The sequence below is a fragment of the Nicotiana tabacum genome, chromosome 1, assembly GCF_000715075.1.
Source record: "Nicotiana tabacum cultivar K326 chromosome 1, ASM71507v2, whole genome shotgun sequence".
NCBI lineage: Eukaryota > Viridiplantae > Streptophyta > Magnoliopsida > Solanales > Solanaceae > Nicotiana > Nicotiana tabacum.
In genome coordinates, this window is record NC_134080.1 from 109,511,841 (window position 1) to 109,524,887 (window position 13,047).

Genomic DNA, 13,047 nt, shown 5'->3' on the forward strand with positions numbered 1-13,047 from the left:
CTCCCCAACATAACCCGAGGACTATTTTCTTTTTTCCGGCCTAACCCGATGACTTTCTCGGCATAACCCGTGGACCTCCCCGGCATAACCCATGGACCTTTTTTCTCTTTTCCGGCATAACCCGATGACCATTCCCGGCATAACCCATAGACCTCCCCGGCATAACCCGAGGACCTTTTTCTTTTCCGGCATAACCCGAGGACCTTTTTCTTTTCCGGCACAACCCGATGTACTTTTTTGGCATAACCTGTGGACCTCCCCGGTATAACTCGAGGACCTTTGTTTTTCCGGCATAACCCAATGACCTTTCCCGGCATAACCCATGGACCTCCCCGGCATAACCCGAGGACTTTTTCCTTTCCCGGCATAACCCGTGGACATCCCCGGCATAACCCGAGGACCTTTTTCTCTTTTCCAGCATAACCCGATGACTTTCCCGGCATAACCCGTGGACCTCCCCGGCATAACCCAAGGACCTTTTTTTTTTTTCCGGCATAACCCGATGAACTTTCCCGTCATAACCCGTGGACCTCCCCGGCATAACCCGAGGACCTTTTTCTTTTCTGGTATAACCCGAGGACCTTTTTCTTTTCCGGCATAACCCGATGACTTTCTCCGGCATAACTCGAGGACCTTTTCTTTTCTGGCATAACCCGATGACTTTCCCCGGCATAACCCGAGGACCTTTTTCTTTTTTCGGCATAACCCGATGACCTTCCCGGCATAACCCGATGACCTTTTCTTTTTTGGCATAAACCGATGACCTCCCCGGCATAACCCGAGGACCTTTTTATTTTCCAGCATAACCCGATGACTTTCCCGGCATAACTCGAGGACCCTTTTTTCTTTTTCGGCATAACCCGGTCATCTTTCCAGCATAACCTGGCAATCTTCCCAATTTAGGGTTTTACTCCCTACTTCCAAAGATACACAATCCTTATTTTTATTGCTTTCAATGAAGAAATAGCTTAGATTTTTGTTGCAAATAACTCACGAAATTTTCCTAGTGAAAACTGGGGCAGAAAAATTTCGTTTGTTTGTTTTGGTGTCTGAGCAGGTTTGACCAAAAGATGCGGACTGCCCATGATATAATTGAAATCATAGGCTTCGCATGTCCCGACTTGATCCAAAGCTAAAGAAAGAACCAGTACCTACAGCTGAAGAGCATCAAGATTCAGATCGAAATCCACAGCAAGAACCAGCTAAGACTCAAGATCAAGTTTCAAGAGATTTATAGATAGGAATCTTGTAACTCGTAGCTGATAGGATTAGCTAGTTTAGCTTTTTATTTTTTATTTTTTGGTGTAATAAGGAGTTCAACAAGCAGTAGCAGCAGCAACAACAGTGAAATCACAGCTTCCCGGTAGTCCCAGCTAGCAAAACTTCCAGAACTACACTGACCTGATTCCTTTATAGCCAAGGATATGTAGGCAACCTTTGAAGCAAGGTTCGGTCAGACTCTTTTCAGAAATGCTTCTCATGGAGTTTCAGATAGGCAAAAGTACCTCATAATTATTCATTTTATCTTTACCCGAAAACCCTTCGTGTATCTAAGCACAGAGAGGCAGCTGTGAGTACGTTATTTTTGCCTCACATGAATTACTCCTAAAGAATTCCAAAAATTAGATTTTTTTTCTTTTAATTATTTGTTATTTTAGGAATTATTGTAGAATTTTTTGATTGTTTGCATTTTTGTGTGCATGCTTAATTTTATTTAATGCATGAAAAATACAAAAAATACTTTGCATTTGCAATTAGGATTTAATTTTATATTTTTAGATTGATTAGTAATTAGTGTTTTACAAAAATAGAAAATTCACAAAAAAATAACTCATATTTGTATTCTTTAATTTTTAGCTTCGAATTTTTGTAGTTTTTCTTTTAATTTGGTATTTAATTAGTTGTGTTAATTATTATTTAGAGTTAATTAATTTAATTTGGTAGGTTAATTTGATTTAGGAATTAATTTAGGTTTTAGTTTAGTTTTGAAAGAAAACAAAAGAAAAGAATTTTTGAAATAGAAAAGGAAAAATAAAAAGAAATGAAGAGAATCTTCTCTTGGACCAAATATATTTGATATTCTTCAGGCCCAAATGGTTACCCCTTGTACCCGTTAGAATACCCCAGATCAGCCCCCAACCCGGTCCAAATCTCGCTCAGAACAAAACGACGTTGTTTCAATTATTTTGATTAGGACCGTCGATCTCGCTTGATAGGACGGTTCGGAACTGGTTTCCTTTTAATATATATAACTATCCTAAGCCTACCCCTCCCTCTAACTCATCTCTCCCATTGCTCCTCCTCTTCAGAGATGACCATTAACCCTAGCGCCGCCCTAGCTTCCTCCGGTGGTGGTGCCGCCTCCAATCCTCCCCAAATCTACACCATAGACTCCCTTTCATCCTCCCATTCTGAATCCTCACTCCTTATCCCTCGAATCTTTCCAGAATTCTCGAATATTGAATCTAAGTTCGAGCCCTAAAGGCCCAAAACCAAATCTATACATGCAAGGATATTTTTCCAGTTTTCCTGAGTATTCAAGGTTGGTTTCATCACAAAGTAATGTTGTTCGCTTGTTCTTGACAAAGAACAAGCGATTGACATTATTTGGGGGTTAAATCAAAATATAAGTCTCGAGTTCGAGCATGGTCGGTGAGTTTCTTCATTCTTTTGTTCATTTTTGTATTATTTCAGCTTTCATTCCTCTTTATTTATTCTCTTTCTCTTTGGTTAATTCAATTGAAACACGGCCAAGTTTCTGGACGAGATTGAGTAATGTTCGTTTGTTCCTTTTTAGTTTTCTTTTCCAAATCTTGTTCTCTGATTTTTCTTGGTCTGTTTAGTTTTCTTGTTAATAGCATGATTAAATTTTTGATTTCACCTTTTTGTTTAGTCGCCTAGTTTTACCTAATTATGTTTATTTTGATTTAATTTAGTTAATTCCTTGCCTACTTGTGTTAATTAATCAATCAATTTGTTAGGTTTTAGTTTTTAAAATCATTCAAGGTTTTCTGGTGTTTGTCATAGATTACCGGTTTAGTTTGGTTCATTTTGCTTTTTGGGCTTTGAAGCCATTTTAGACCCCACTTCAGGAGATTGGTTTAGGTTATTGGGTCAGATTTGGACATGTGATTTGAGCCCATGTCCAGTTGAACCATTTGTTCAACTTGACCCATTTGGGTCTCTGAAGTAAATAAAAGTGTTTAAGAGGGTAGTCTAGGGATTTAGGCTAGGGGAATATATTTGTTAACTGAATAGAAAGCTTCGTAGAAGCTGGCCTTTGGGACTAAACTGAAAATTTGAGTTTTAAGCTAAGGGTATTTGAGCAAAAATAAGAATATCAAAAGGTTTAAAGTGCAAATCTGAATCCCTTTTATGCTGCCCTAAGACTTGCCTATAAAGGCATCTTTTCTTCTTGAACAAGTCAGACTTTAGAGATAAAAATTATGAAAAGCTGAAACGGCTCAGTTTTTTTTAACATTAAATTCCCTGCATTTCTTTGTTGAAAACTGCTCAAAATTTTGCTTGGTTCTTTTGGTTTCTGATCTTCATTATTAGTAAAAATGACTGGAAATGTCCAAATTTTGCACCTGGGTTGAAATAGATTGAGTTTTGGATCTTTAAAAGTTTGGTTTGAGTTTTGTTGTTTGGGGGTATTGCTTCATTGCTGGGGTTTTTAGCTGATTCTGCTGCTGCTTCTTTTTTTTGTTTGAGCTCTTGCTGTTGTTTCCTCCTAATCTCAGACTTCGCTCTGTTCTTGTTTGGCTGTATTCAGGTACCTATTCCCAAGCTCTACTAAATGTTGAAGTTAGATTTGAAGCATGAAATAAAAGTAGAATTTGAAGCATGTCCTCAACTTTAGCTATGAATTCAGTTTATATTTCCTCATTATATGATGTTTTAACAGCCTGGTTCACTGTACCTTTCAATTAATTTTTGGTTTGGATAGGGAAGTTTTGTATTCTTATATTAATTTGGGACTGAACAGATACTACAACAGAAGGTTTATTCCAGTTACATGACTCGCTTTATTCTGTTGAAAGTCAGCATCTATCCTTGGTGTAGATTTCATGTTGAACTTACAAGATGACTGGTGTAGTTTGTTATTTGAAGGGTACTGTGAGGTGTTCTAATATAGCTATGATAGTTTTGTTGGGAAATAAAGTCTTTTTGTGATATAGGATCACGAACACATGTTAAGAGTAGTTTAATTTACTTATGAGTCTTGTGTGAGATTTTTGCATAATCAGTTTAGTGTACAATATCTTGTGAAATGAGGGTTTAAATCTTGCAAGAGTTTCGAGCCTTGAGTTTGTCAGTTGTGAAAGACATTCCGTGTTGTGATAGGTATACGGTTATTATGAATAAGGAAAATGGTCTAAGATTATTGGTTTGCTCATGAGCATGTTTAAGTTGGGATTGGTATTTTTAAATTTTATAATATCTATCTAGTTGACTTTTGCTTAAAAAAGTTAAAAGTTCAGAAGCAGAATGTCAGTTCCATTTCATGTTTCATATAGTTTTGTTTGATTTGCAATTAATAATTTTGCACAATTGTTTGGTTGTAAAAGTTGGGCCTATTGTTGGCCCAGTTAATGAAAAGTTTCAATTTCAGTTTCAATTGCATGGCCTATGTCTTTGGACGTTCATTTTTTTCATTAAGACTTGGGCTCATTTTGGGCCCAAGCATGAAGGCACTCGCAATGAGATTTGGACATATTTCGTCTTTGTTGAATCCAAATCTTCCGTTAATTGTTTGTGAGGACCCAAGCCCCTTTTAATTTAGTTTTGATCAAAATCCCAATTCCCTTGGTGTTTAACTAATTAGATTTCACCAATTAGATTGGAGGCGTGCCGTATTAGTTGAAACATAGTTTATGGCTCTCAAAAGTTTAGTTTGAGCTTTTTCTTTAAAATTGGAATTGAGGTGTGTCATGCCAAATAAAATCTCAAAACGCATGGCCCTCATTTTTATTAATTTTAAATCCTTAGAAATCGAGGCGTGCCATTTAGTTGAATTTTTCATGACCCTCGCAAATTCGAAAAACCAGGCGCATAACTTAATTTACTCTCCTAAACTCGGGTTTGCATTTATGTGACCCAAATCCAAATCTCAACAACGTTAGATAAAATATGTCGTGGACCGCGGGTGCATTTATGTGACGTGGTTCAAGACGTGTTTTAGATGACGTTGAATCTTCCCTAAAAGATAATTAAGTAAAAGCGGTTATAAAGTTAAAATTGAACCATAGGTTAAAACATGTATTAAAATCAGATAACAGGCCAATTATAATAGTTTAAGCGGCCGTGCTAGAACCACGGAATCCGGGGGTGCCTAACACCTTCTCTCACGTTAACAGAATTCCTTATTTAGAATTTCTGGTTCGCAGACTTCAAAAGGAAAGTCGAAATTTCCTCTATTTGGGATTTAAAATAAACCGGTGACTTGGAACACCAACTAAAATATTCCAAGTGGCGACTCTGATAAATAAAACAATCTCATTTCAAATAATGTCATTTAAATTAGAAAAACTTCCGTGTATAACTCTCGGGGTAAAAAAGGACGTATACAAAATATATATATATATATATATATATATATATATATATATATATATATATATATATATATATATATATATATCTAGAAAAACCAAAATAGAAAAAAAAGTAAATTCATTTTTTTCAGAAATAGCGACCAAAACGGTCAAAAAATTATGACCAACTTTGTCGCTATTTTGGTCAAACAGTCAAAACTTAATTATCTACCAAAATATCGATCAAAGTTGGTCGCTATTTCTAATTCCAGAGTCAAAGTCGGGTTTCCCCTCCCATTCTCTTATTTTCTTCAAAATATTTCCCCAAGCTCTCTCTTTTCTCTCTCACACTCAAACCTCCCCTCTCCGTCTCCCAGCAGCAGCATCGCCACCGACGCCCCACCGACGGCAGCAGCTCCATCGCCGGCGACCCTCTAGTTCCCAAGTAGGTTTCCTCTCCTTCCTTTATTTTTTTTTTCGAAATACACTGATTTTGTTTAATTCCTCCTAGTTTGATTTGTAAAAATTAATTGTTCTTAGCTAAATTAAATCTATGATAATTGTTAGTAGCTAAAATATTTAGCTTTACCTACTAATTTAGGGATACAATTAGCAATATCTAAATAAGAGTATTTGTCTATTTAGTATTAGGGTTTTTGGTTTGAATTACATTAGATTTATGAACTTAAGGTAGAAATTATGAACTTTTAGTTCTTGTATTAATTTATTTTGAGTTTAATTGTGAAATATTGTTCATATATGTTGGGTTTTCTGTCTTAATATTGTTCTTTATTTGAGATAACAATGAAATATATAGGACTAAAATTAATTTGACTAAATTCATGCTTTAAACTATGCATTATACATTTATAAGATAAAAAAAAACATCGAGGGCTGCTATAGATTCTAATCCAATGAAGAAAGAAAAAGAATTAAAGGTAGGAGTTTATTAATGTATAAATTATGAACTTAAGGTCATATTGGACTTTTAGGATATGAATTGGACTTTTAGTTAACTAAAAAAAGATTAGGATACGAATTAACTAAATTAATTTGTTTTTGTTTTATTTGTATAGATGGAACATCATACTTGGATGTACACTAGGAAATATCCTAATCGGCAGGGATTGCGGGAGGATTTTGTAGGAGGGGTGGATGACTTTATTAGACATGCAATGTCACTTCCACCATACCTAAGTGAATGAGTAATTAGGTGCCCTTGTGTTAGGTGCGATTGTATGATGTTTGGAAAACCGGCGAAAGTTAAGCATCATCTTTATATGAAGGGGTTTATAGCAAATTACTTTGTGTGGACTAATCATGGAGAGATCAATGGTAGTCATGGGATATTTCATAACATGGTTATGGGTGAAAGTAGTAGGTCAGTGGAGAATACAAATCGTGATTCTAGAATTCATGATATGGTTGCGGATGCTTTTGGGATGCACTTAGGGGGTGATCCCAATGAAAATGTTGAACAAACTCCTAATGATGACGCAAAATGTTTTTATGAACAGTTAGAGGCAGCTAGTCGTCCACTACGTAGTGGAAGTCCGCACTCTGAGCTGTCTGTTGCAGCTAGATTACTAAGTATCAAATCTGATTGGAATATTTCTCAAGCAGCCATGTACTCTTTCATTGACCTTATGAGTGAACTAGTTGACTCTAATATCAAATTACCTGCTGATTTCTATAAGGCAAAGATATTAGTTTCTAAGTTAGGACTTTCGTCAATGAGAATTGATTGTTGTGAAGATGGTTGCATGTTATATTATAAAGATGATGCAAATTTAAGCAGTTGTAAATTTTGCGAAAAGCCTCGTTTCAAGAGGCTTTCTAGCGGGAATATGGTCGCTGTCAAGGCGATACATTATTTACCTCTTATACTTAGGTTAAAGAGGTTATATGCGTCGATGAGTTCTGCTCCTCATATGAGATGGCACTTTGAAAATAGAAGACCACCTGGTGTTATGTGTCATCCTTTAGATGGAGAAGCTTGGAAGCACTTTGATAGGACATATCCAGATTTTGCTAGTGAACCAAGGAACACTCGGTTAGGTCTGTGTGCGGATGGCTTCACGCCTTTTTCTATATCTGCGACACCATATTCATGTTGGCCTGTCTTTTTTACACCTTATAATCTACCACCTGAGTTGTGTATGACTAGTCCATATATATTCTTAAATTGTATTATCCCCGGTCCACGTAATCCGAAAAGTTTGATTGATGTATATTTGCAACGTAAATCGGAAAAATTTGATAGATGTATATTTGCAACCTTTGATTGATGAGCTGAAACAATTGTGGTACGATGGTGTTGAAACATATGACATATCAACCAAGCAGAATTTCAATTTGTGTGCTAATTTAATGTGGACAATTAAAAATTTTCCTACGTATGGAATGTTGTCTAGGTGGATGACTACTGGGAAGCTAGCTTGTCCTTACTGCATGGAAAATAGTAAAGTGTTCACTTTGAAACATGGTCGAAAGCAATCATGGTTTGATTGTCATCGTCAATTCTTGCCTCCTGATCATGAGTTTGGAAGGATGAAAAATGCATTCAAAAAGAATAAAATGGAATATGATTCTCCACCTCCGATACTTTCAGGTGAAGAAATTTGGGAGAGGATCCAGAACTTCAGTAAAGTTACTGAAGCTCCACCTTATAGATTCTCCGGATACGGTGTTATTCATAATTGGACGAAACAGAGTATATTTTGGGAGTTGCCTTATTGGAAGGATAATCTTCTCCATCACAACCTTGATGTCATACATATTGAGAAGAATTATTTTGACAATTTGTTCAACACAGTGATGGATGTTAAAGGTAAGACAAAGGATAACCCGAAGGCTAGAATGGACTTACAAAAATATTGCAGGCGGCCTGAATTATACTTGCAGACAGCAAACAATGGTAAGATATTCAAGCCCAAAGCAAGTTACACATTCACTTTGGAGAAAAGACGGAAAATTTGTGATTGGGCAACAAAATTGAAGATGCCTGAGGGTTATGCATCGAATCTTGGGAAAAAAGTTGATATGGAGGTAAGGAAGTTGAGCCATTTGAAAAGTCATGACTGTCATGTTATCATGGAGACCTTAGTGCCTATTTCGTTTTGTGGTTTGCCTGAAAGAATCTGGAAACCCATCACAGAGATTAGTTTGTTTTTCAAAGACTTGAGTTCTTCCATATTAAGGGAATAAAACCTACTCTGGATGGATCAGAACATTCGTGTAACTTCTAGTAAGATGGAAAAGATATTTCCATGTGGGTTTTTTGATGTGATGGAACACCTTCCAATCCACCTTGTACACGAGGTACAACTTGGAGGGTCTGTTCAATGCAGATGGATGTATCCCTTTGAGAGGTAATATTATAAGTTTTATGTAGTTTTCTGTTTTATTTGAATGTTCTTGGATAAACTGAAATTATGTAGGACAATTGGCAACTGAAAACAATTTGTTTAGTAGCGGAATAGGATTGAAGGATTTATATGCGGAGCTTATCTTTCAAAGGAAACTGCTCATTTTTGTTCTTATTATTTTGAGAGTAATGTGCCATGTGCTAGGAATAGGCCCAATAGGCACACAGTCGAATGCGTGAATGATCCATTATATCCGCCTATGTCCATATTCTTTCAACCAGGCTGATGTTCTAAGGATGTTAGAAAGAGATGTTTGAGTGATATGGAGTACAAGTCAGCTACACTTCATGTGTTGCTAAATTGTCCTGAAGTTGTACCATTTCTAAAGTAAGTATTAATTTAGTAGTTATCAAAATATAAAATTTACTGTGATTACATCTCAATGCAACTACTAAAAATATTTGATGTGTCACAGTCACTTCGTGGGTCAATTTGGCCATGATGTTGTATATACGACATTTGATACGTGGTTCAAACAATTTGTAAGTTTATCCTTAAAATATTCTAACACTATGTAGGTAAACAATGTTTGGAAGTTATGCTAACTTATGAATTTTTTTAACAATATGTAGGTAAATGATCCAAATAATGGTATAAATCAATTTTTGAAAGATATATCTTAGGGACCTGAGCTTCAGGTCACAACAATGTCTAAGTACGTTGTGAATGGTTATAAGTTCCATACAGAGGAGTGATCTAAAAATAAAAATAGCAACAAAAGTGGGGTGTGGGTTCAAGGTGGTGATGACAACCAAGTTGGAGATATTGATTATTATGGTGTGCTAAAAGAAATAATCGAACTAGAATATACAGGTTGGCCATTTAAGAAATTGATACTCTTTAGATGCAAGTGGTTTGACCCAAATCCAACAAGAGATATAAGAGTACACAATCAATACAACATAATTGAGGTTAATCATACGAGGGAGTATGATCACTATGATCCTTTCATAAATGCACATAATGTTAGGCAAGTGTATTATGCTCCTTATCCATTGCTGCGGAATAAGTCCGATTGGTGGGTTGTAATCAAAACTAAGCCTGTAGGTAGGGTGGAAGTCGAGAATGTGTTAGATGTTGCATATCAAAACGATATCTCCAGTGTTCACCAAATAGTGGACAAACTTTTAGAAAATGATTTGGAACATCCTGAACACATATTGGAAGAAGTTGATATAAATGAAGTAAGAATTATAGAAAACGTGGAAGAATAATTAACTGATGAAGCTCAAACTAGTGAGGAAGAAGAATTCTCTGACGAGGAACAATACGTCGATGAGTTTTAAAAGTTGGTTTCTTTAATAACTCTCATTTATAGCTAGTTTCTTTATATGTTTCAATCAAAATATGTATTATATTATGCAGATGACAGGCAAGGGTCGAGGTAACAATGACCCTAGTGGTTCTGGAGGTCGAGAAAAGTCTAGGAAACCAACGAGGAGGGTAGAAGATAATACTCAATCTTTTCCACCCTCTTCAGATGTGCCTATGTCTATGGCTATATCTTTGCCTCCACCCCATGGCTATTCTGAGCTGCCATATAATCAGCCCCCCTACACCTTCATGCAGACATCAGGTCTTTTGTCACAGGGCCATAGGACTATAAGTCCGACATACAGTCCACCTGCCTCACGACCACGTGGATCACACCCATCAGCATCACATGGATCGCATCGATCCATGTCACATCCACATGGATCACAGCCATCAGTGTCACAACCACTCGGGTCACAACAATCAGTATCACAGCCATTTGCGGTCCATCCAGCTATGTCGCAGTCACAGGGATCACATCCCTCTTCATCAGGGACTCCATCTATTTTAGGCCTTCGCCTGTGAGATACTAGCTCTGACCCCTTACACCTTCCACACATGTCTCTGATATACATGTTTCGGACGGTGATGTTGCTGATGACGAGGAGGTGCATTATGATCAATATGGCAGGATCATCATAATCCCCGAGGGTCATGGGTAAGAGTTATTTGTTATTTTTACATTTATTATTTTTTACAGTTTTTATTAGGATAGTTTTTTTATTAAATTGCAGGTTCATCCCGAGTAATATTACTACGAGGATAATCACCAAAGCAACCAGGAAGCTTTATGATGGCCCTTATGCGTCTTGGAGTGAATTCCCATTCTCGCTGAAAGAGCAAATTTTCAATGAATTTAAGGTATAAATGTTCTTTTAAGCAGTATAATTATTTATATTTATGATATTTCCATATAATATTTAACTTTTGAAATACAGAGCAAGTGTGTATGGGAACACCACTATAGCGCGGACATGGCTGCAAATTTTCATCTCAAAGCTCGCAAGCGGTTGTCACATACTTTCTCCAAAGCTAGAAAGTTGAACCAGAAGCCTGACTGGTTGCTTCAGAATTTATGGGAAGATTTGCAAAGGCAATGGCTTACTGCAAAGTTTTTAGAGAAGAGCGAAAAAGGAAAGAAAGCTCGCACATCTGAGAAGGGAGGATGCTTGCACTCTGGAGGTGCAATCAGCCTAGGGACGATAAAAAGAAGAATGGTACGTAATTGCTTAATTTATTTTAATTTTCAAAGTATATCTATTCTATTTATTAACTAAAATTTATGAGTTTTCAGGAAAAGAAGTTGGGGCGTCCGATGAAACAAGATGAGCTATTCAAGGAGACTCATATTGTGAAGAAGAAGAAGAAAGAGACGGATCAAGAAAGGTGGGTCGAGGGACGAGCCTCGACTTCACATGTAAGATTTCACTTTTCATTAAGCATTTTGATTTACTTTTATATAAAGTTTGAAATACTAATTCAATGTAATTTTTCTTATAGGGTCGCTTCACAACTAAAGTAGGGGAATTCATACGTAGTCAGCCACCTAATGAGTCGGGCGAGCCCATCCAACCTTCGGACGAGGATGCTGAAAGAATGTGGACGGAGGCTGCAAGCTTTCCAAAATGGGGGAAGGTATACGGGCTTCCTATTAAGAAATTCCATCGCTATAAGTGTGGAATGCAAGGAATAGGGACTTCCTCGCAAGCCGAGCAACTTGATGGGGAAAGCCTCTCCGCTATGCGGGAGACTGTGACAAAGCTCACATCCGAGCTAGAAGCAGCCAAGGAAAGAGAAAAGCTTAGATATGCTCAGTACATTGGCATGCAAGCTCAGTACCAGAGCATGCAAGAGCAGCTCAAATCTCTCCTAGCTTCTGGAGGTTTTCCGATTCCCCGGTCTCGTGAGTCATCGCCAGAGGCTCTCCTTCCCCGTGCTCGTTCCTCTCGTCCTCCAAGTGCTCGTTCCTCCCATCCTCCCCGTGATCGTTCTTCCCGTCCTCGACAAGTAGACCCTTCTGGATACCGTCATGGTGATGAAAGTTCATCAGACGGTGATGATAATGATGTACAAAACACTCATTGACTTTTATACACTTTGAACTAGACAAATAGAATTGGTTTTCGAATGGGCTTGTAATAAGAGTTAACTTAGTTTGGTTAGCTTAATGTGGTAGTTCTATTGATAAACTTTGTTGGTTTTAATGTTGGTTTTAATGTTGTTTTTGTGTTGTTGTTGTTATTGTGTTGTTGTATTGTTGTTGCTATTGTTGTTGTTGTTGCTTGTAATAGGAATTTGGTATGCTGGCAGGTGGTGTAGCTGCCAAAACAGGTAGTTTCTGCCAAAATAATACCCAGAAAAGCGACCAACTTTGGTCGCTTGTTGGTCGCTTTTCTATTAAAAAAATTATTTTCTGGGAAACAGCGACCAAAGTTGGTTACTAATTAACCCAGATTTCTTAAAAAGCGACCAACTTTGGTCGTTATTCCATTAAAAAAAATTCTGGAAATATAGCGACCAATTTTGGTCGCTTATGTTTAAAAAATAATTAAATTCTGAAAATTAGCGACCAATTTTGTCGCTTATTTTTTAAAAATATTAATAAAAAAGCGATAGAGACCAAAGTGGGTCGCTATATTTTGATTAATAATAAATAAAAAAAACATAATTTACATGTAGAGACCAACTTTGGTCGCTAAAATTATATTATTAAAGTATTAAAGCGACCAAAGTTGGTCGCTATATTCTTTACCCGGAATATTTGGTCC

The 13,047-nt window shown here is 36.9% G+C and overlaps 1 protein-coding gene across 1 annotated transcript; it reads left to right on the forward strand.

The window, feature by feature from the left end:
• The first annotated feature begins 3,442 nt into the window (after positions 1 to 3,442).
• Positions 3,443 to 12,502, forward strand: LOC107830281 (uncharacterized). Its single transcript, XM_075252727.1, has 6 exons — positions 3,443 to 3,775; positions 10,331 to 10,937; positions 11,014 to 11,140; positions 11,218 to 11,496; positions 11,574 to 11,696; positions 11,780 to 12,502. The coding sequence occupies exons 4-6, from the start codon at positions 11,254 to 11,256 to the stop codon at positions 12,362 to 12,364; spliced, it is 951 nt and encodes a 316-aa protein (XP_075108828.1). The 5' UTR covers positions 3,443 to 3,775; positions 10,331 to 10,937; positions 11,014 to 11,140; positions 11,218 to 11,253; the 3' UTR covers positions 12,365 to 12,502.
• Positions 12,503 to 13,047: the final 545 nt, after the last annotated feature.